Below are 20,999 nucleotides of genomic sequence, written 5' to 3' on the forward strand. Positions count from 1 at the left end.
GTCAAACTATCGTCAGTAAACCGACTTTACAGACAACCTCTTTTTTTTAGCAGCGTATTGGAAATTTACCTAGTATATATGTATAAAAGAATACTAATAAGCAATTTCCATTTGATAATTTAGCTTGTTTTAAGAAGCAGTTTACTATTATATATAATCGCTATTCGCTCTCATAAGGTTCGCTACAGTTGGGCGTTTTAATCGTCTTGACGATCGTTGACATGATTTTTTAGTTGCTGTTTGTGAGCTATGGCAAATTCATTGCGTCAGTCATATTTGATATGCCAAGATCACGATGAAGGCCACTTTTCCTTATATAATGCGGTGCTTCATACCAATGCAAACAAATTAAATAAAATCGGTTCCAATTGAAAAAAAGAAACAATGTGTATATAAGCTATTAAGCTCATGAGGCGCTTAATTCTTTTATTTTCTATAAGAATGCTTACTTAAAAAAAGAACATATGAACATGTTTGCATAAAAGAACACAAAAAGAATACAAAAAATTAACTCATTTCAAGGTTGACAACAAAATAATAATTACAAAAATTATAAAATGCTTGGGAGCTGCTTTAATGGGATTATACAGGGCCCGCCATCTATCGTTACGGATTTGAACTAGGTATTATTTGAAGAATGGTAACACTTAGCTGTCATCTGATTTGACAGAAAATTAGTTTTATTCTTCCGCTGAACGAAAATGGTTGTGTATACGCTCAAAGAACGCTGGAAAAAATTGCGACATTACTTTGAAAACCATGGTAATGTTGCAGAATGTGTACGAAAATTACAAATGCTACGATCAATCTTTTGCGCACTGTCTTCGAAGATCGCATTATCAGCCGATGGGGTGCCGTCAAAGACCAGTGTTATGCCAACAAACCAGCAACAATTGATGCACTGAAGACCAACATACACGATGTCATAGCTGAAATACAGCCGCATACAATCGAAAATGTGTTGAAAAATTGGACCGCTCGTATGGGATGGTGCATGTCTAGCCGCGGCAGCCATATGAATGAGGTTGTGTTCCATCATTAACCGGAAGCGTTGTACTTTAAAATAAAAAAAACAGTTTGGAAAAATATTGAGTAGTTTCTTTTTTATAGCATTTTTAATTCCGTAAAGTTATATGGCGGACCCTGTATTTTGTTGTCATCAGTTTCTCTTGTTCTAGATTGATTGGACGTAAAATATTCACCCAATTTTGATTTTAGCTTCAAACCCCCTACAGCTTTTCACCAAAAAGCAGATTAATTAGTTCATTAGTTACCATACATATATTCAAACGCAGATTTTTCAGTATTTTAAATGACAGTTCTTTTTAGGTCGCATTCAATAGATTAATTTAATGTATTAAAAACTTGCGCTTTTGGATATCTGCCTCTGCGAATAATATTTTCCAAAATGTGGGATACTCTGTGGCCACGTTACGGTCGGTACAAACCAACTTTGCCTTGCTTAAAATTTCTTTTATATTATGTTTTGCAGATTCTTCATTATCCTCTATCTCTAACTTTTCGATACTCAATTAATCGATAATTCGAATACTCTTGGACAAATGATTCATTGGCATCTTTCGTTATTTATTAAAGTCAGTCCACATAGCTAATAATTCAATTTTTTTGTTGGCGCGAGTTAATTTTGAGACATTTTGAAGGAGTAGCGGATAGCGAATGTATCAAACTTCAATTTCTTTTTTTCTATCTTGTTTTTTACTAAAACGTAATTTATCTGCTTTACATAGAGCAAAAACGTACGATTCCAAAACTAGGGTAGGCCTAATATACAGGGTGGCTGATGAAAGCCGCTACCAAAAAAAAATTGAATAACTTTTTTTCTTTTTAAGTTATCTGTTCCATTTTTGTTTTAATTTGCAGATTGATCTTTAAAATTTATTAAAACGGATAACTGGGACACGCAAACAAGAATTTGGATAGTTCGCCGCTATCACGCACTGGAGTCCGTAATTTTGGTACAGAGAGAGTACGGGCGGATGTTTGGCGGCGATCCCCCGAGCAGATGGACCATAATGAGACTGGTGAATAATTTTGCTGAGCAAGGAACAGTCGCAAGAAGGCCTTATCATCGAAACCCACCAGTTCGGACGGAGGAAACGATCGCTGCTGTAGCTGCAGCTATACAAAGCAATCCAAGGGTTTCAACAAGAAGCTTAATCTGCTCAACTTGGTGTCAGCCGACAGTCTTTGCAAACAATAATGCACAAAGATTTAGACTTATTTCCCTACAAAATTCAAATGGTTAACAAACTGAATGCAGCAGACTTGCCGATTCGCTTGGAATTTTGCCAGAAGATCCTGCAAATGGTGGAAGAAAACCAAAACATGTTAAACTGCCTTTTCATGTCTGATGAGGCCCATTTCGATTTAAACGGCAATGTGAACAAACAAAATTGTCGAATATGGAGTACTTCTAACCCACAGATACTCCACGAGACGGAATTGCATCCTCTTCGCGTGACAGTGTGGTGTGCGGTTTCTTCACGCTGTATTGTCGGGCCTTATTTTTTTGAAGAAAATGGTCACACCGTTACGGTTACTGGAGACCGTTATTTGAAAATGCTGAAAGAATTTTTCTATCCAGAACTACGCCGAAAGAGAACTCCTTTCAACTCTGTGTGGTTTCAACAAGATGGGGCAACGTCTCACATAGCCCAGACTGTTATGACAGAGTTGCGACGAAAAATTCCCAATAAACTGATTTCAAGAAACTCCGTATTTCGTTGGCCCCCTGACCTTACTGCACCTGACTTTTTCTTGTGGGGTTTATGTAAACAAGAAGTTTATAAAACAAAGCCAACAAATTTGGATGAACTAAAACAATCCATTCGGGCAACAATTGCGGCTATTCCTGTCACTCCACTCGACGTCTTGTTATTTCTAAATTGGTTTAAACACTTTCGGTACACATTTTAAGCTGGCCTGAGAGATACCAGAGAAAATCATGGAAAATGTACAAATCAGTCGTGAATAAAATTTTAAGCAATATTTGCAATGCGTTGCTTTTTCTAGAGTGAGTCTTCAGAGCAAGTTTTTTGACCATTCCATCAAGGAGGTCGTCTTCACAGATTCATTTTTTTCGATTTGCTTCATCTTCAAACTAAAATAGTATTACGAATATTGTCACTCTTAGTACCAACATAAGCATTATCTCAAAGTCTAGAGCTTTTGATAGGCTTTAGCCACTGTTCTCTACACTATGTTAATTAAGATATAGGATTGTACATCTGAGTTAAACCTACATAGATCATCCTCTGTCTAGCTCATTCCATCCTCGACCGGCCTGTTCCGAAGGTATGGTCTGCACCAAAGCTTATAATAGGAATATTATTATTATTGTTGGAGTTAGTGTGCGGTACATTATTTGAAGCATTTATACCAAGGTGATTTCTTCCCTGGCTGGGTCATCTGCTACACTTTCCACACCTCAGATGTCACAAGGCTATGAAGCAGGGCACAATCTTTCTTATTGCCATAAGTTCGACTTTAATGAAACATCATTTGAAAGACTGAAGCTGAGTAAGTATCAAATCAAATATGAATCAAAAGTTAAAAATAATAATGACAATTAACTAGTTTTGGTCCTCACTGAAGGTTGGAGTAGAACAATTAGTTCATCTTGCCATTCTTTCCTCAAGGGGCTCGTGCAGACAAAATATTTGGAAGAAATAAAACCAGCACTCAATGATTTGAGTGCCTACAATTAAGTCGATGAAAATTTTAGCGGTCTTTACACAGAGCTTGAAGTTCCGTGTCGGTGGTATACATAGATATAGCGCAGCGAATAAATATCCAGTGGCTACGCTGGCTGAGTCATATCGTCCGAATGGATACAAACGCTCCGGCTCTGAAAGTATTCGATGCGGTGCCAGCTGGTAGTAGCAGAGGAAGAGGAGGGCCTCCTCTGCGTTGGAAAGATCAGGTCGAGAAGGACTTCGCTTCACTTGTTGTGTCTAATTGGCGCCGGTTAGCACGAGAAAGAAACGACTGGCGCGCTTTGTTAAACTCGGCAAAAAATGCTTAAGCAGTTATCGCGCCAGTTAAGAAGAAGAAGTTCCGTGGCCAATGGTCCTCGGTGAGGTGCTCGTCAAAATATTCTCAATGAAGACGATGTGGAAGCTGTGTGGCCGATTATCCATCAGTGTTAATTTAACGTTGTTCTGGCCAATTGGGCATTTCAGTACAGCATTGTGGAGAACTTTTAAGCTGGATTTTAAAACAATCCCCATACGAAATTCAAATTGTGAGAAAAATTTGATTTCCCTTGGCAAACTCGTTCACCAGATCTATGTAACTACGCTCGATTCTTTTGTAATGGGGATATTTAAAAAACAAATTGTAAACTAATAAACCAGGGACTAACTATTAGAAATTTGAACCAGAATATTCGAGATGAAAGAATGGCACGTATATCCTTTTATGGGTGTTTAGCGGATCTTAACCTTCAATTTATGATTTGGGCTTTAATGTTATCGTACAAATGAAGGCACCTCATTTACTCATTTATCAAAGTTACTGGACCGTTTTATGGCACCCCCGAATGGTAGATGGTTTTTTATGAAGAGCTTTTTCATAGCAAAAATACACGCTGAGGTTTCCCATTGCCTGCCAAAGGGCGGCCGCTATTATAAAAAAATGTTTCTGTTATTTCAGTGTTTCATACCAACAGTGAGCTTTCAAATCTGAGCACAACGGAATGGTAGTCATGCCTTAACCCATTCGACTGCGGTGGCAGAGGCAAAATACGGAGCCTGTAACCAGAACCATTACGTGGGATAGAGAATTTGCTGAAAAGAGCCCATGCCGAGTAAAGTGGTGGGCATTTAACTTATGTCACTTTTCATAGTTAGTTGCTTAATTTACGTTAGATTAGATTAGATTTGTGGGGCGTTGGAGTTGAGTCCAAGCACTCAGTCAGTAGACCATTGTACTCCACCCGGATAGATTCCAGTAAAAAGAATAGAGAGAGGAAAGATAAAAAGTGGGTGTTAAGACGGATAAATTAGTTTGAGGTCACTCTTCTACAAATCTTTTGGATTAATTGATTAATTTTAAGAGATCCGGAAGAGGAAGAGTATGAACTTTATCCATACTCAGTATATCGCAACTCAATATCCTAAGTCTGATTCTGGAAAATGCAGGACAGCTACAGAGAAAATGCTCTGCAGGGCTGTCTATGACCCCCATGGTAGCCATATGCTGACCACAGACGTTGTGCCTTGTGATTACACCCACCAGTACTCTCAGGTCCATTCTGCTAAGCTTTAGGAGAAAGGTCGCTTTTTTCCTGTTTGGTTCTTTCACAAAGCACTTGGCTACTCTGCACGAGTTCAACCCAGACCAACGTTCTCTATGGGTAGACCTCATGAAGTCGTCAATCCATAGTTGAATTGATGCGGTATTGACACCTAATTTACATGAAATGTATTTAAAAAAATAAATAAATAATTTGCGCTTACACCTTTTTTTGGGAAGAAAGACAGGCAAGCGCTTACCTCTGACTGTGTTTCTAACCTGAAAAAGCACCTCATAAAAAACATTTGCCGTTCGAAGTCGGCTTTAAACTGTAGGTTCCCCTACTTGTGGAAATGTATTTAATATATAAAAATGTTAATTAAAAAAGTGATTATTATAAAAGTTGTACGTGCTTAATATTGGTGAGGCTACATGCATTAGACAGAGCAGGTTTACTAGCACCCGAATCATTCGGGCAGCCATAGGCAGGTAGGTCTTATTTACTCCACCTTGTACTTATAATAATATTAAGTATGAAAAATCAACCTTTTAAATTTGAACATTTCTTTTTTCATTTTTTTATAATTTAGATTTCAATTTTTTTTAATAATCTATATATATAAAAATGAAATGATGTTCGTTCGTCCGCATTTTTTTGGACCGATACGAGGCCAATTTTATTCGTTCTTTTTTCATATTATAGGGATCCACTAGGGGAAGGTTTTTAGCAAAAAAAAATTTCTTTTAAATATTTTCTTCATATAAAAAAAAGAAAAAATCAAAATATTGTACAAAACAAAACTTGCTCGATTCTTAGATTAAAGTAAGTTTCGAATCGACATTCATTTTATGTGTACAACTTTTTTTGAATTTTTTGTATTTGTATTGTGATACAAAAATGTATTGTATACAGAAATTTCAAATGATTCGAATGAAAATTTTTTTTTTTTTTTTATTTCTTCCATAAAATATTACACCTGTCGTTAGACAATAAGTAATTTGATTTACAAAAAGATGGAATGAGGGTGATATTGAAGGGCCAATGCCCCCAAGCTCATTTAGAAGAAATATATACATATTATTTAAAAACAAGTGGTTAACAAACAATGATATATACGATTAGTTGACAATTGATTACAAGGATTTTGCAAGATCTGTTGGTGTTTGACGGTTAAGCCGACTTTGGGTAGATTTTTCTTTATTTGGTAGTCTTCTCATCATAGGATTTGTATGCCTTAATAGTCTATTTATGTGTCTTCTGCTAGCGCTTTGTATTGTTTCATCAATAGTATCGATGTCAAGGTCGCGATGAATATCTGCGTTAGGTATGTACCAAGGTGCATTAGTTAAGGTCCTAAGTATTTATGAAAATAATGTTTCAATTCAATTGAGCAATGCTTTCTTTGACCAATTCTATATGGAAATGAATGCGTTTGCAAACGATGTTTTCGGCTATGAACAAATGTTGGAATCGAATGAAAAAGGAAAGAAACGCGAAATGATAAAAAAACTTCTTGGAAAATTTAAAATGAATGGTGCTTCATTGGAAAAATTCAAAGGTAATAAGAACATACACAAGATAAAGTTAGAATTCGAATTTTTAGATTTATTTTGTTTATTTCTCATTTTTTCAAAAGTACACCACACAACAACTCATTCCAACTCTGATTTTGAAATCCTGTGGGAATTGGAGATCGATAATTTTGTCACTATAATGGTCAATGGAAATTTGCGTGTATCAGACCCTGCATATTATTTACCATATCAACTTTTTATGGAACATATGGACCAAATGAACACAAAAAAATAATTTAGTTTTGTTTTGATTTTTTGCAACATTTTGGTTTTCAGTAATACAATAAAAACAATATTGTTTTTTCGTGAACACAAAATTCTAAATTTATTACGTTGTTTGTTTAGAATTTTTTTAGAAAAAAAGTAAATTTTTTGGTTTTGAGGAAATTTGTTTATTGTTGCTATTTGTGAAAGCGTAGATATTTGTAAGTATTTGACTATAATCCTAAAAGTTAATGGAATACCACTATGACACATAGAAAACATTTTTTCAAAGGGGTGTTTTTCGAAAATTATAAAAAAAATTGTTTTCAAAAATCTTGAAGAAATAAAGTAAAATAAAAAAATTTCGAAAGCATGAAATTTTTTCAAAACCAAATTTTCCTCAAAAAGATAAAAGAAATTTCTTCGAAGAGGTGTTTTTCTAAAATTACAAAAAAAAAAATTTCAAACATTTTAAACAAATAAAATAAAATAAAACTTTTTCAAGGGTATGAAATTTTTTCAAAACAAAATTTTCTGAAAACCAAACAAAATTTAAAAAAAAAAATGGTGTTTTCAAAGCATTTCATATTCCACTATTAATAGAGAATACATTTTTTCGAGGGGGTGTTTTTCAAAGCGGAAAAAAATCTTTTTTAACAAATCAATTTAAACTTTTAAAAAGTATGAAATTTTTTCAAGAACAAAATTTTCTCAAAAACGTTAAATTAAAAAAAATAGTTTTTTCAAAATATTTAATTTTCAGCAATTAACTGAGAAGAAATTTGTTAGAGCGAAGTGTTTTCCAAAACTTCAAAAAACACTTTTTAACCAAAAAAAATAAACCTTTTTTCAAAAACAACAGGAATGATAACATTGCCTAACAATTTATGCACTTTTGCACAGTCTAAAGAGGCATTGATACAGAGTGTATTTCCAAACATAGTTCAACATTACAAAAACCATGATTGACTCAGCGAAAGAGCAATTTTAGCTGGGAAAAATAAGGACGTCAATGATATAAATTCAGCTATTTTAGATCAAATACCTGGTGACATAGTTGCGTATAAGTCAATGGACACTATTACTGATCAAGATGAGGTCGTAAATTATCCAACTGAATTCTTAAACTCACTCGATTTTCCAGGCTTACCACCTCATAATTTACGATTAAAAATTGGAGCACCGATTATTATGCTGCGCAATAGTAATGTGCCCCGACTTTGCAACGGTACCAGACTCGCTGTGAAGAAGCTAATGGGTAACGTTATCGAAGCAACAATTTTGAAAGGGAAGTACAAAGGAGAAGACATTTTGATACCCTGAATTCCACTGATTCCGGCGGATTTACCATTCGATTTCAAACGTTTGCAGTTCCCTATTCGCCTTGCCTTCGCTATGAGAATTAATAAGGCGCAAGGACAGTCTCTACAAATGTGAGGTATTAATTTAGAATACCCAATTTTTTCTCATGGACAATTGTATGTAGCTTGCTCACGAGTTGGCAAACCATCGTCATTATTCACGCGAAAGATGAAAAAACCAAAAACGTTGTCTACCAAAAAGTGTTACAATAAAGTTCGAATGAAATTGTATCAAAGAATTTGCTTTGTTTCGTATTAATTTTATTCTCTTTCAGCAAATCATTGAATTTATCGTCTAGCGAAGCGGGCGAGGGTACGCTAGTATTCTATATTTTAAGACTACAGATTATTTTTATGACAACTTTCTCATTGGAAAAACGTACACCTTTAACTGTCGATGAATAACCGTTTTTATGAAAAAAAATTAATACGAATAAAAATTAGTTAATAATAATAATTTCTTTTCTCTGAGAAGTTTTTAACTGGTCAAGGTTGAAATGAGTTCCCATAATCACACACGTTTTTTTCTAGAAATCGAATATGTCATAATTGTATTTAGTTTCGTCATAAATTTAACCCAAAAGCGCATTAGTCATCAAACATAGTTTTCTTTATTTCTTTAATAAACAAAAAATAAATAAAAAATATTATAAAAAAAATTAATTATGTAAAAAAAACTATTATTAATAGCATACTCACCGGAAAATTCCATTCTCGGGGCAAAGACATTTTTTACTAATCGAAAAACGTTTTTGGTTTTGGCGTTTTGCACGTTTGAAACCTAAATGCATTGGTTTAAATCGGCTTTTTTTGATGCAAGCGAATAGTTGCGGCAATACCAACGTCGGCGGAATTTTTATTTTGAGTTACGAAGCTAGCGACGGCACCGAGCAGCGAATGTCACCGACGACGACGACGACGACGACGACGACAACAACGGCAAGACTGTGTTGGAGTTGCTGCTGCTGCGTTTCGCTGGCCAACAAACAGTCGGTTAAAATGCGGTTAACAATAATTGACGCAAAAATTGTTAAATTTTATATATAAAAAAACAACGTATGTATGTAAATTACCCTATTACAAAAAAATGTTTGAATATACTAAGTAAAATATATTTACTTTTGTAGGCTCTGCCTTTGGCACAAACTTTTTATTGTTATTAGTCTTTAGCTGCTTTATTATAGTGTTTCTTGTTGTTGTGTTTAGTTATTTGGTTAACGTATGTAAATTACAAACAATTAAAAAAATTTAAGAATTTCACCAGGAAGTTCAACTTGTTCTTGGCCAAGTTAAAACCGTTGTGCGCTTTACTTCTTTATGGCGACATTTTTCAGGCTTTTTGCGTACAATATTTGCTGTGTTGTGTTTACAAGCCGAGCATGAGTACTATGCACTCAATGAATGTGAGTCAAGGTGAGCGTTTTACAAAATTTGTTACGTATACGACGGCATGCACTTGTATATGTACGTACATTAGTGGTGGTGCACGGCAAGTAGTAACCTATTGGCTGTTCGTTGATGCTCTTGTTTAGTTGCACTGCTTATTAATCAAAAAAATGTCTTTGTTACTTGGTGCTTTGCTAGGATTATACACGTCTGTGTGTATTTTCGCTGCTCTCACACAATTACACGCAGCCTCTCCTGCGCTCACTCGCTCTTTTTCAATATATTTTCGTTCTTTCGCTCTTTATCTCTTTCGTTGTCCTTTTTGGATTTGGTATTTTACGCTCATTCGTTCCTTGTCACCGTTTTTCCTAGGAAGTATTGGGGTTCTCTCCACATATGACTTCCTTGATTTACCAGCTGTGACTTGTGCTTGAACAAGTTGTTGTTACCTTCATTAAATTATTATTTTTTATCTTAACTGTCTGCCAACTGACGTCCGACGTCGTTTCAGTTCACTTCACAGTTCAGCTTTTACATTAGGCTTTTCGGCGCAATTCGGTAAAGGGTTCGCTAGTCGCCCCGATGTCTTCTAGCTGTCGATGCTCTTTGCTTTGTTATTGCTTTGCAAATATTTGCTGCCAACGATTTTAATTTATGTTACAAATCAATATTTTCCCCTTCTGTCGCACTTACGCCTCACAGTGCCACAGTACGGTTCGAATATATTTCCACCGTGGTAATTAGCATAAACTCATTTATTTTCTTAAAATTTTTTCTGTGGGTATTCGTTAGTTTGATTCGAAAAATTATTTTCTTTTACATACATATATATGTATTTAAGCTCCTTTCTTTCATAGGCTTGTTTGAAGAAACGTATACTGCAATTCCTCTTCAAATTGCCTCAAATATTTGCCTCAAACGGCATTAAAGCCTTTAAATACCTATTTTCTGCTATAGTTTCCTTTTTTATTTCTTTATTTTATCTTATTATTCTACTCGAACGTTGAGATTTTCAGTATAAAAAAACAATATTTGCAAATTTTTTCTTTTATCCACCCAGGAGGACTCTTGTGTAATTGCTATTTGGTTTTTTCAACGTTGTGTGATGCGCTTCACTACTGCTGCGTCCGTTACGGGAAAAAGTCAATACTCAACTGCACGTCAGCGCATTCGGCAAATGGCCAAAATGCAACGAATTGATATCATATGTTCATCGTGTCCTTTCTCTACATATATATGGATGTCTCAGGCGAGCATTTGTGCCGCAATGGAAGCATACACAAATATACATACATATAGTACATACATATGTATGTACTTTTAAATATTTATGCATTCCATGAACAAGTGAGAGACATTTGTCGGTTGTGGCAGTTGCGCAGTGGGGAGATCTGTTCTTACATACAATCTGTTACATATTTTCGTGCTTTTCTTGTTTTTGTTTTGCTCCCTACTTTTAGCTTAACTTATTTTTGTTCGCATATTCCAAATAATACACTCCATTGAGCTTGGCTGCATACGCACTTGTGCATATGATATATTATATATATTATATGTAAATATGTATGTGTATATGTATGCATGCGCAAATGTAGTCTTACCCAAATTCAACTACAGCATCAAAGAAAATAAGAGAACCGCTAAAGCGCTAAATTGGGTCGTTTTCATGGCCTGAAACACTGCCGTGTAAACCTAACTGGGAAGACAAAAAGTTGTACTGTGCACCGTATCTTACAGATATTGAAATTTTACCAAAACAATTTCTTTAATATACATTAATGGAATTAACCGTTACTCATTTTGAATTATTTCTCGCGTTTAAGTTTCCGTCCTTCCTTAGCCAAAGTTACGAATTATTTAAACAATTAAATAATCCATGATATTACCTGCAGTATGTACCATTAGAAGCAACAACTTTACTCCATCTTTCAGGCAGCATACGGATTCCTCTGAGCCAGTTTGCGATGCTCTCGTAAGAGTGAACCGCTCTCCCATAAGGGCTGACTGAAGGTGCAATGTGTGGAAAATATGTCGGGTGGGGCGAGATTTCCCAATTCAGTCCCTGTAAATATTTCTGGACCGATTCAGCAACGTGTGGCCTGGCATTATCATGCAGCAAAATCAGTTTGTCATGTCTACCGTCCCATTCCGACCGCTTTTCTTTGAGCGCTCGATTCAAACGCATTAGCTGCAGTCGGTAACGATCGCCAGTGATGGTTTCAGATGGTTTGAGGAATTCATAGTGAGTTCAAATAACACCCTTATAATCCTACCAGATGCACAACATAACCTTTGAAGCATGAATATTTTTTTGCTATCGATGGACCTAGTTCACCTGGCAAGCTCCAACAGTTTCGACGATCAGGGTTATCATAATAGATCCATTTTTCATCGCAGTGTCGATGCGATGTGAAAGACCTTTTCTTTTCTGCCGTTCAAGAATCATCTCACACGTCACCAAACATCTCTCGATATCACTCTCCTTCATGTGGCACCCAGTTACCTTCTTTCTGGACCATTCCCATCACGTGCAAACTTTTACCGATGGCTAATCTGTCAACATCCAACTCCTTAGATATATCATCAAGGGTTCGACATGCGTCTTCATGCAATAAGTGATGCAGTTGAGTATCTTCGAATTTTTTCGGTGCCCCTTCGCGATCTTTATCACTCACGTCGAAATTGCCACTTTGGAAGCATCGAAACTACAATTTGTATTTATTGGGGCGCGATTACCGTAAATATTGATCAATATACGACACGTTTCAGCTGAACTTTTCTTTGAAAGGTAATAATAAAGCCGACTTCTTGCAAATGCTGTTTTTTCGGGATGAACGTAGACATTTTTGTTGTCAGATAAAAAAGGATATTTACGCTTTAAACGAATGGCAACTACTGTGATCGAGACCTCACATATACACCTTAAAATCACCAGTATATTACTAGAGCGAACACAAAAATAGTATCAGGAGTGACACCTCTTTTATGAGGGCAGAAACTTATTCCCATACACTATGGTATATCTATTAACATTGATCAAAAAGTTTCCGGAATATTTCATTTAACAATAACACCAAAAACAATAAATACCAAAATGTTCAAAAAGTTCACGGATTATATTCAGAAAATTAAAAAAAAAATACAAGTTTATTCCTCAAAAGTAATATTATCGCCTTCAAAGTACTCCCGTTCGACATCTGGCTCTCTCCTACTTGAGTGAGCATACCTACATATGTATGTATATGCGCATTTGTATATAAATTCACATACTTGTATTTGCATATGCCTTCTTCCTGTGTGCATGGTAATGAACCATTTCTCTGTTGAGAATAGGACGATGATAGGAAAAGTAGAAAATGAAAGGGGGTGTTTCGAGTGTCTTGTCTTGAAAAAGGCAAATCGATGATGTTGCCTCTTAGTGTTGTTGACTTATTAACGTCTGACGCACAATCGAAATTGAACATACCTTTCATGAATTTGATCAATGTTTCGTCATTTTTCACGTTTGTGTAAATGTAACTTGATCAATTCCATTGCAATTCCATTTACCTCCTCCTCTATATCCATACAAAATATCTATCAAACAAATAAAATTAAAATTTTGTTTTGAAAATTGCAACCATTACATCGGTATTTTCTTATGACGTTGTCACGTTAAACTATCGTCAGTAAACCGACTTTACAGACAACTTCTTTTTTTATTATTAGCTGTCTGACAAAAATTCGTGGTGTCCAATGCCGTTGTAATACAAAAACCCATAAAAACCCTGAGCATCGCTATCTTTTTTGACTGAAAACGACGTGGTTTTTTGGTCTTGGTTCATTTGGAACTCTCCGTTCACTAGCCTGTTGTCTGGATTGTGCGTCGTACTCATAAATCCACGTATCGTCTCCATAATTATGTATTTGCTGAATGTTGGTTCGGATTCAGTCTTGGAAATCATGCCTTTTTTGTCTTTTGAGACCCAAATCATTAGCTGCAATGTCTGAGAAGGATCCATAAAAAATGTTCAAATATTTAAGTCCTTATTCAGCCGCCGTAGCCGAATGGGCTGATGCGTGACTAGCATTCGGAATTCAGAAAGAACGTAGGTTTGAATCTCGTTGGAAGATCAAAATAGAGAAACAGTTTTTTTTAATTGCGGTCGCCCCTCGGCAGGCAGTGGCAAACCTCCGAGTGTATTTCTGCCATGAAAAAGCTCCTCATAAAAAATATCTGCCATTCGGAGTCGGCTTAAAACTGTAGGTTCCAACACCAAGACGCACACCACAAATCGGAGGAGGAGATCGGCGAAATACCCAAAACGGGTTATATTCAGCTCTCTGATAGTTAGATATTAATTGATTTGCGATTATTGATCAACTCTCTTTCACTTTATTGATGTGTTCATCAGTTTTCGATGTCGACGGTCTGTCACTGCGTTCGTCATCCTCGATGCGCTCACGACGTCTTCTGAAGCGTTCATGCCACTCGTAAGGCTCTGTTTTCTTTAAATTATCATTACCGATACAACATTCACAAATTTCTAAGGTTTTTGCACCATTACATCAATTTTTAACGCAAAATTTAATACCAACTCGTTGTTCCAAATTAAAATCTATTTTTAGAACTATAAAAAATCGAAAACACAGGCAGGCGTAGATTTACTCCAGATGGCGTAACTTTAACAAATGTCAAGCAATGGCGATAAAATTTTGGTAGGAATGTTAGTCACAGATGTGGTACCTAACAAAAAAATAGAGCTCAAATAAGTTTACTTACATAGAGCGTCACGTGGTGGTTGCTCCGGAAACGTTTTGATCAACCTAGTATGAGGAGACTTGTAGTACAAGCTGGTAGAATTAATCACATTACGTTTGAATATCGCACACTTATTTCCAAGTTTAATGTTCTGTAAGTCGAATAGTGCGTCTATTGGAAATAAGTCAAAATTATCTTTTCTGACAAAGCGTATTTTCATCTCAACGACTGACAAGCCATATTGCCTCATCTGAGGATCGAAATACCGCCACTGATCATCGAGAAGCCAATGCATGACTCCAAGAGTGACAGTTTGGTACAGAATTTGGAACGGTGTTATCATTGGTGCATTTTCCTTTAAAAATGCTGCTGGAAGTCCCGTTTCGGTCAACAGAGACATGATAACTATTTTTAGTAGCCGGAAATTGAAGACATGCACTGGGATGATCTTTGGCTCCAATAGGATTCCACGAAGTATTACACAGTTCTCGCCACAATCGATCTTTTGCGCGTCAAGTTCGGTAAAAGTGTTATCAGGCTGTCAATTGGTCACCTCGTAGCTGCGATTTGACACCATACGTCTTTTTTGTGGGTTGTTGGGAAGGGCCGATATGATATGAACAATCCATTAACGCATACACTTGTGGCGAATATCAATGCCATTCGTAAGGTAGAGCCAGAAACCGTCACCAAGGTTTTGATTTAATAGAATGCGCCACAGCTAAATCGTGTTTCGTAAATATTAGAAAGATTTACTCTTTCGAATAAACCAATACTATACAGAACGAAGTTGGTTTTTGTTAATACAGTAGAAGCCCGATAAGTGCAATACCGATAACTGCAATTTCGCGGAAAGTACAATTTGATTTTGAGTCCATAGAAAACTCGAAAAGAGCAATAAAAAATTGCAATTGCACAACGAGATCTTGCATTCGAATACAAAGTTGATTGCGGAACGATTTGCCGTATAAAAAAACAATCCCGTTCATTAAAAGAAAATGCATACAATTCATTTTCACTTGGAAATAAACGAAAAACTTTGCGGTTTGGCAATCATCCAGAGCTCGAGAAGCGTTTATACCAGTTTTTCATGAATCAGCGGCGACGAAATGCTCCTGTTTCTAGCTTGATATTGAAAAGCAAAGCATTAAAAATATTTGATGAAATAAAAAAGGATGGAGAACAATTCAATGCAAGTGATGGATGGTTTTCGCGATTCAAGAAACACTTCGGACTTCGCTATTTGACTGTGACTGGTGAATCATTATCTTGTGATCCAGAAGCCATTGAGCCATTTAAGGAAAAATTGACGGCGAAAATCGCTGAAAAAGGATATGTAACATCACAAATATATAAAGCTGATGAAACGGGGCTCTTTTGGAAACTTTTGCCAAATAAAACCTACGTTTCGAAAGATGAAAAGAGTGCTCCAGGCAACAAAGTTTCAAAAGATCGAATCAGTGTTCTTTTGTGTGCAAATGGTGATGGCAGCCACAAAATAAAACCATTAACGATCGGCAAATCTATGAATCCGCGTTGTTTTAAAAATTTTCGGCTACCGGTGAATTATGCTAGCAACAAGACTGCTTGGATGACGCGGGATATTTTCAAAAAGTGGTTCTTTGATAATTTTGTCGAAGAAGTGAAAAAATTCGCCAAAGAAAATGATGTTCCACCCAAAGCATTACTTTTGCTGGATCAAGCCCCATCTCATCCGCCCGAAGAAGAATTAGTTTGTGGTGAGATCTAAGTGATGTATTTTCCGGCCAATTGCACAGCGATTTTACAGCCAATGGATCAAGGTGTTATTAACTTGACAAAAATTCAATACAAAACATTGCTAATGGAAACCATAATTAGTGAAAAAGATTCTTCATTAGATGAACTATTGAAGAAAATTGATTTGAAAACCGCCGTGATCATGTTGAGCCAAGCATGGGGGAAATTGCTCCCTGAAACGATCGCTAAATGCTGGAAAAGCGTATTGGGTGCAAGCCCAACAGTTGACGCGATTATTGAATCTAATCCAGACGATATGCCATTGGATATCGAAATTGACGACCTCCTTCTTGTTGGAGGATTACAACGGTTAAATGAGATGGTCAAAAACTATGTGGGTGAAGCAGACACAGATGAAATCCACAATTGGGTTTTGGAATTAGGAATAGATGAAGGTGATAGTTAAGCCAATGAAGCCGAAGATACTACTCAAGAAGAAACAACCGAAAAAGTCCAGCATGAATCGATTTTTGGCTGTGTCAATACAATTTTGAAATGGGGTGAACAGAACGATGTACTGTCATTCAATCAGATCGCTTGTTTGCATGATATTCGATCAAAAGCACTTGAAAAGTGTTACGAGAAAACGTAATCGAAAATAACAAAGTTTTTCCAAAAAAAAATAATTGAATTTTGGAGCACACACTCATATGTCCTTCCGCATTGATCTCTTTGTATTAATTTCAATAAATATGTGTTCATTTTTCTTGAATATCGGCCTTTTGAGCTCATTAATTGCATTGAATAGAGTTAAAATATTTTTCCCTAGGTATTCCTCGATCCACAGGAGAAATTTGCAAAAGTGCAATTTTTCGCTAAGTGCAATCATTGCTGAAATTTTTCAATTGTACTTATCGGGCTTCTACTGTATTTTTGTTTTTAAAGAGTACCTAGTAATGGACTATCCTTTAGATTTTCATGACACAAATTTGTGTAGTACATTTTGGCCTATTTTGACCAGTTATATCTTTCTGTTATGATAACCTTTTGTCATTTTCCATAAAAGAAACAAACAATCTTGAAGTTTTTTTCCATTAGTTAGAACTGCTGTGTTCAACATTTATGTAAAATGTAAGGCTCATACAATTTCCTATGCCAATTCTCCATAACACAGGGCATTCGGATGAAAACTTTGACCAGCAAATATATGTACAATCCTGAAATCGACTTTCAAATTCGCGATAAATGTATATTCAATGTAGAGAATGCCCCCAGCGGAAATCACGAGTCACCTTACATACATACATAACACTGTGCTACAAAAAAAAAACGAAATACACCTGACAAATTACACACTGTAGGTTGTTTGTATGGTCGAATAATGCATACAAATATTTTTGTTATATTTTTTGTACCCTCCAATTTTTATTTATTTATAAAAAACCGTTTTTTCAGACTTTGCACGGTAATCTACGGATATCTCAGTCATTTTTCCACCGATTTTCAATATTTCATATGTTTATTATGTTTGAAAAGGATATTGTCAGACCTTTCAAATGATGTACAACAAGTAATTATTCAAACTAGTTAGTTGTGATTTTTATTTGATTAAACCTGGAGAAAGTGCTTTTTTATCATTTTTTTAATTTTAACAATTTTTTATTGCATAATTTTACAACAAAATTAAAAATGTTTGTTAATATTCTTTGAGTGCATTTATTAACGAAGAAATTAATGTATTACTTTCAATAATCTGATAAAAATTGCGTAAACTACGCTAGTTTTCCGTAAATAGAAAATATGGGCCATCATGTGTATTGCAGTGTGTACAATGTATTGGCCATACATTTTTTGTCAACTTTGAAAATTGGGATGAAGTTGTTCTGACTTGGAGTAAAAAGAACAATCATACTGTTTTTTTAAATAAATTTTTTTGTTGATTTTACATACCTAACTTTTTCTAAAAATGTTTACCCGACCTTCGTCGTTTTAAAGAAGAATCGCTCGTCTCGCGTTTGAGCGACCAACAGTAATCCGCCAACATATGTACATATTTTGTTTTTTCCGAGGAAACGTTTTTCAATTGACGCAATTTCTTGATGGAACCTTTCCCCTTGTTCATCGCTGAATTTTCCAAGGTTCTCCGGAAAGAAGTCTAAATGTGTATGCAAAAAGTGAATTTTGATGGACATTCTACATCCCATGTCTCCGTAGGCCCGTAAAAATTCATCCACGACGGCAACGTAGTTGTCACTTCTTTTTTTTCCCAAAAAGTTTTCACAAAGAGAAATGAAACTCATCCATGCTCTTCTTTCCACCGGATTCAGTTTCTCAGTGAAATTTCCATCCTTCATGATTTTGCGATTTTGCGTTACTTTGAGCACGAGTCAGAGCAATTCGTTACTACTTTGGCGTTTCATAACTATAGAACGCATTAGGAATTGAAGCTTTAAAGTGCATTTATGTGTTCGCTGAGTACAACTTTTAATTTAAATCGTTTTTTAAGTAAATAAATATCAATATGCCACGCGGTTCAAAACTTACCGAATTAGAGAGAGTTAAAATTACTGCGTGGGAGGAGGAGGGTCTCTGCGCCTCAGAAATCGCGCGAAAATTATGTCGCAAAATTATATAGAAACACGTAAACCTTTCATTAGTAATTTATGATAAATTGTCATTGTCAAACATTTATTATCAATACATAAAGAATGCAGTGATTTTTCCAAGTAAATAATCATTAAAGACAAAAACTATGGTTCCACAAATGGATAGATATTCAAGCCATTTTTTTTCTATTTACGGAAAACTAGCGTAGTTTACGCAATTTTTATCAGATTATTGAAAGTAATACATTAATTTCTTCGTTAATAAATGTACTCAAAGAATATTAACAAACATCTTTAATTTTGTTGTAAAATTATGCAATAAAAAATTGTTAAAATTAAAAAAATGATAAAAAAGCACTTTCTCCAGGTTTAATCAAATAAAAATCACAACTAACTAGTTTGAATAATTACTTGTTGTACATAATTTGAAAGGTCTGTCAATATCCTTTTCAAACATAATAAACATATAAAATATTGAAAATCGGTGGAAAAATGACTGAGATATCCGTAGATTATCGCGCAAAGTCTGAAAAAACGGTTTTTTTATAAATAAATAAAAATTGGAGGGTACAAAAAATATAACAAAAATATTTGTATGCATTATTCGACCATATAAACAACCTACAGTGTGTAATTTATTAGGTGTATTTTCAGTGTTGCACCGTGTAATTGGCGCGTACACCCTTTTTGGGTGTTTGGCCGAGCTCCTCCTTGTATTTGTGGTGTGCGCCTTGATGTTGTTCCACAAATGGAGGGACCTACAGTTTCAAGCCGACTCCGAACGGCAGATACACTCGGAGGTTTGCCATTGCCTGCCGAGGGCCGACCGCTATTAGAAAAATGTTTTTCTTAATTTTGGTGTTTTCACCGAGATTCGAACCGACGTTTTCTCTGTGAATTCCGAATGGTAGTCGCGCACCAACCCATTCGGCTACGGCGGCCGCCAACGAGTCACCTTACTTTGATTTTATCAAGCAAAATTTGGATAATTCCTAAAATCCGATAAAAGCCGGGATCCCCTCCTATTTACTTAGATGAAACGTTGATGTCCATCCAAATATACGTTAATATTACTGGCCAACAAAATTACAACTTTTGTCTGATGATTGAGGTTTACCATTTGATGTTGTTGATTCTAAATATACCCTCAATTAAAAATTTAAATAAAATTATAAAAAAAGGTTTTATTATTATAATTTGACATGGGATCATCAAGGCGAGCTTGTATAAATGATCCGAATCAATTTTGTTTCATTTGCGGAGAGTATATGTTTAAAGAATACTCGTACCAATTAAATGTGACACCGTTCGTAATTGAGGCTTGCAAAAATTACCGATGGTCACCCGATGGAAATGAAAAATAAATCTTGGATTCCTCAAAAGGAGGACAAATAAGGTCAAATAGTGAACGACCACGACGACATAACGGACATTAACCGGAAAAAATCGAGCCAAGTGGGAATATCCTTGCATACGGTCGGCATATAGACGAGTTTTAAGCCCTAAGGTATCACCTGAACCTCAAGCTGGTGCATCACAGGAGGAGCCTATGCGTTTAAAGGCGAATAGTAACTGTAGGGATAGTGAACCTGGAAACGTCAAGACCATTCAACCAAGATGATTTAAAGGAACTTATCAGATATTTAGGTCTATCAAAGTCTGCTTCTGAACACTTGGCTTCTAGGCTAAAAGAAACAAACTTAGTTACAAAGGAAACTAAAATTTCTTATTAACGCACAAGAGAACAAAATCTTCTGAAATATTTTGCTGAAAAAGATGGCTTTGAATTTTGTAAAGATATATCTGGTTTAATGGCTACAATGGGATTACAAAATTACGTTTCTAATGAGTGGCGTTTATTCATAGACTCATCAAAACTGAGTCTAAAATGCGTTCTCTTGCACAATGGGAATAAATTTGGGTCGTTGCCTTTTGCACATTCTATAGTATATGTAAAAAAATGTTTGTGTTTTTTCAAAAATTATTTATTTATTCGTTAATGTCTTTTTGTCCCCTTCAAAGTAGTCCCCATGAGATATTATGCACTTTTTTCCAATCTTCGAAGCACTTCAAAAAATCAATTTTTGAAGTGAAAACTTCTTTATACGGCGTTTCCACCAAAAGTAAACACCGTGTTTGCAGGAGTTGTGT

General features: G+C 35.5%; 1 protein-coding gene across 1 annotated transcript in view; it reads right to left on the reverse strand.

The window, feature by feature from the left end:
* Nucleotides 1-9,316, reverse strand: part of LOC129246169 (uncharacterized) — a 32,748-nt gene extending 23,432 nt beyond the window's left edge. Inside the window, exon 1 of the mRNA XM_054884746.1 lies at nucleotides 9,096-9,316. Within this exon, the coding sequence (XP_054740721.1) occupies nucleotides 9,096-9,125 (30 nt within the window). The 5' untranslated portion in view covers nucleotides 9,126-9,316. The remainder of the gene's footprint in view (nucleotides 1-9,095) is intronic.
* Nucleotides 9,317-20,999: the final 11,683 nt, after the last annotated feature.

This window comes from Anastrepha obliqua, chromosome 4, assembly GCF_027943255.1.
Source record: "Anastrepha obliqua isolate idAnaObli1 chromosome 4, idAnaObli1_1.0, whole genome shotgun sequence".
NCBI lineage: Eukaryota > Metazoa > Arthropoda > Insecta > Diptera > Tephritidae > Anastrepha > Anastrepha obliqua.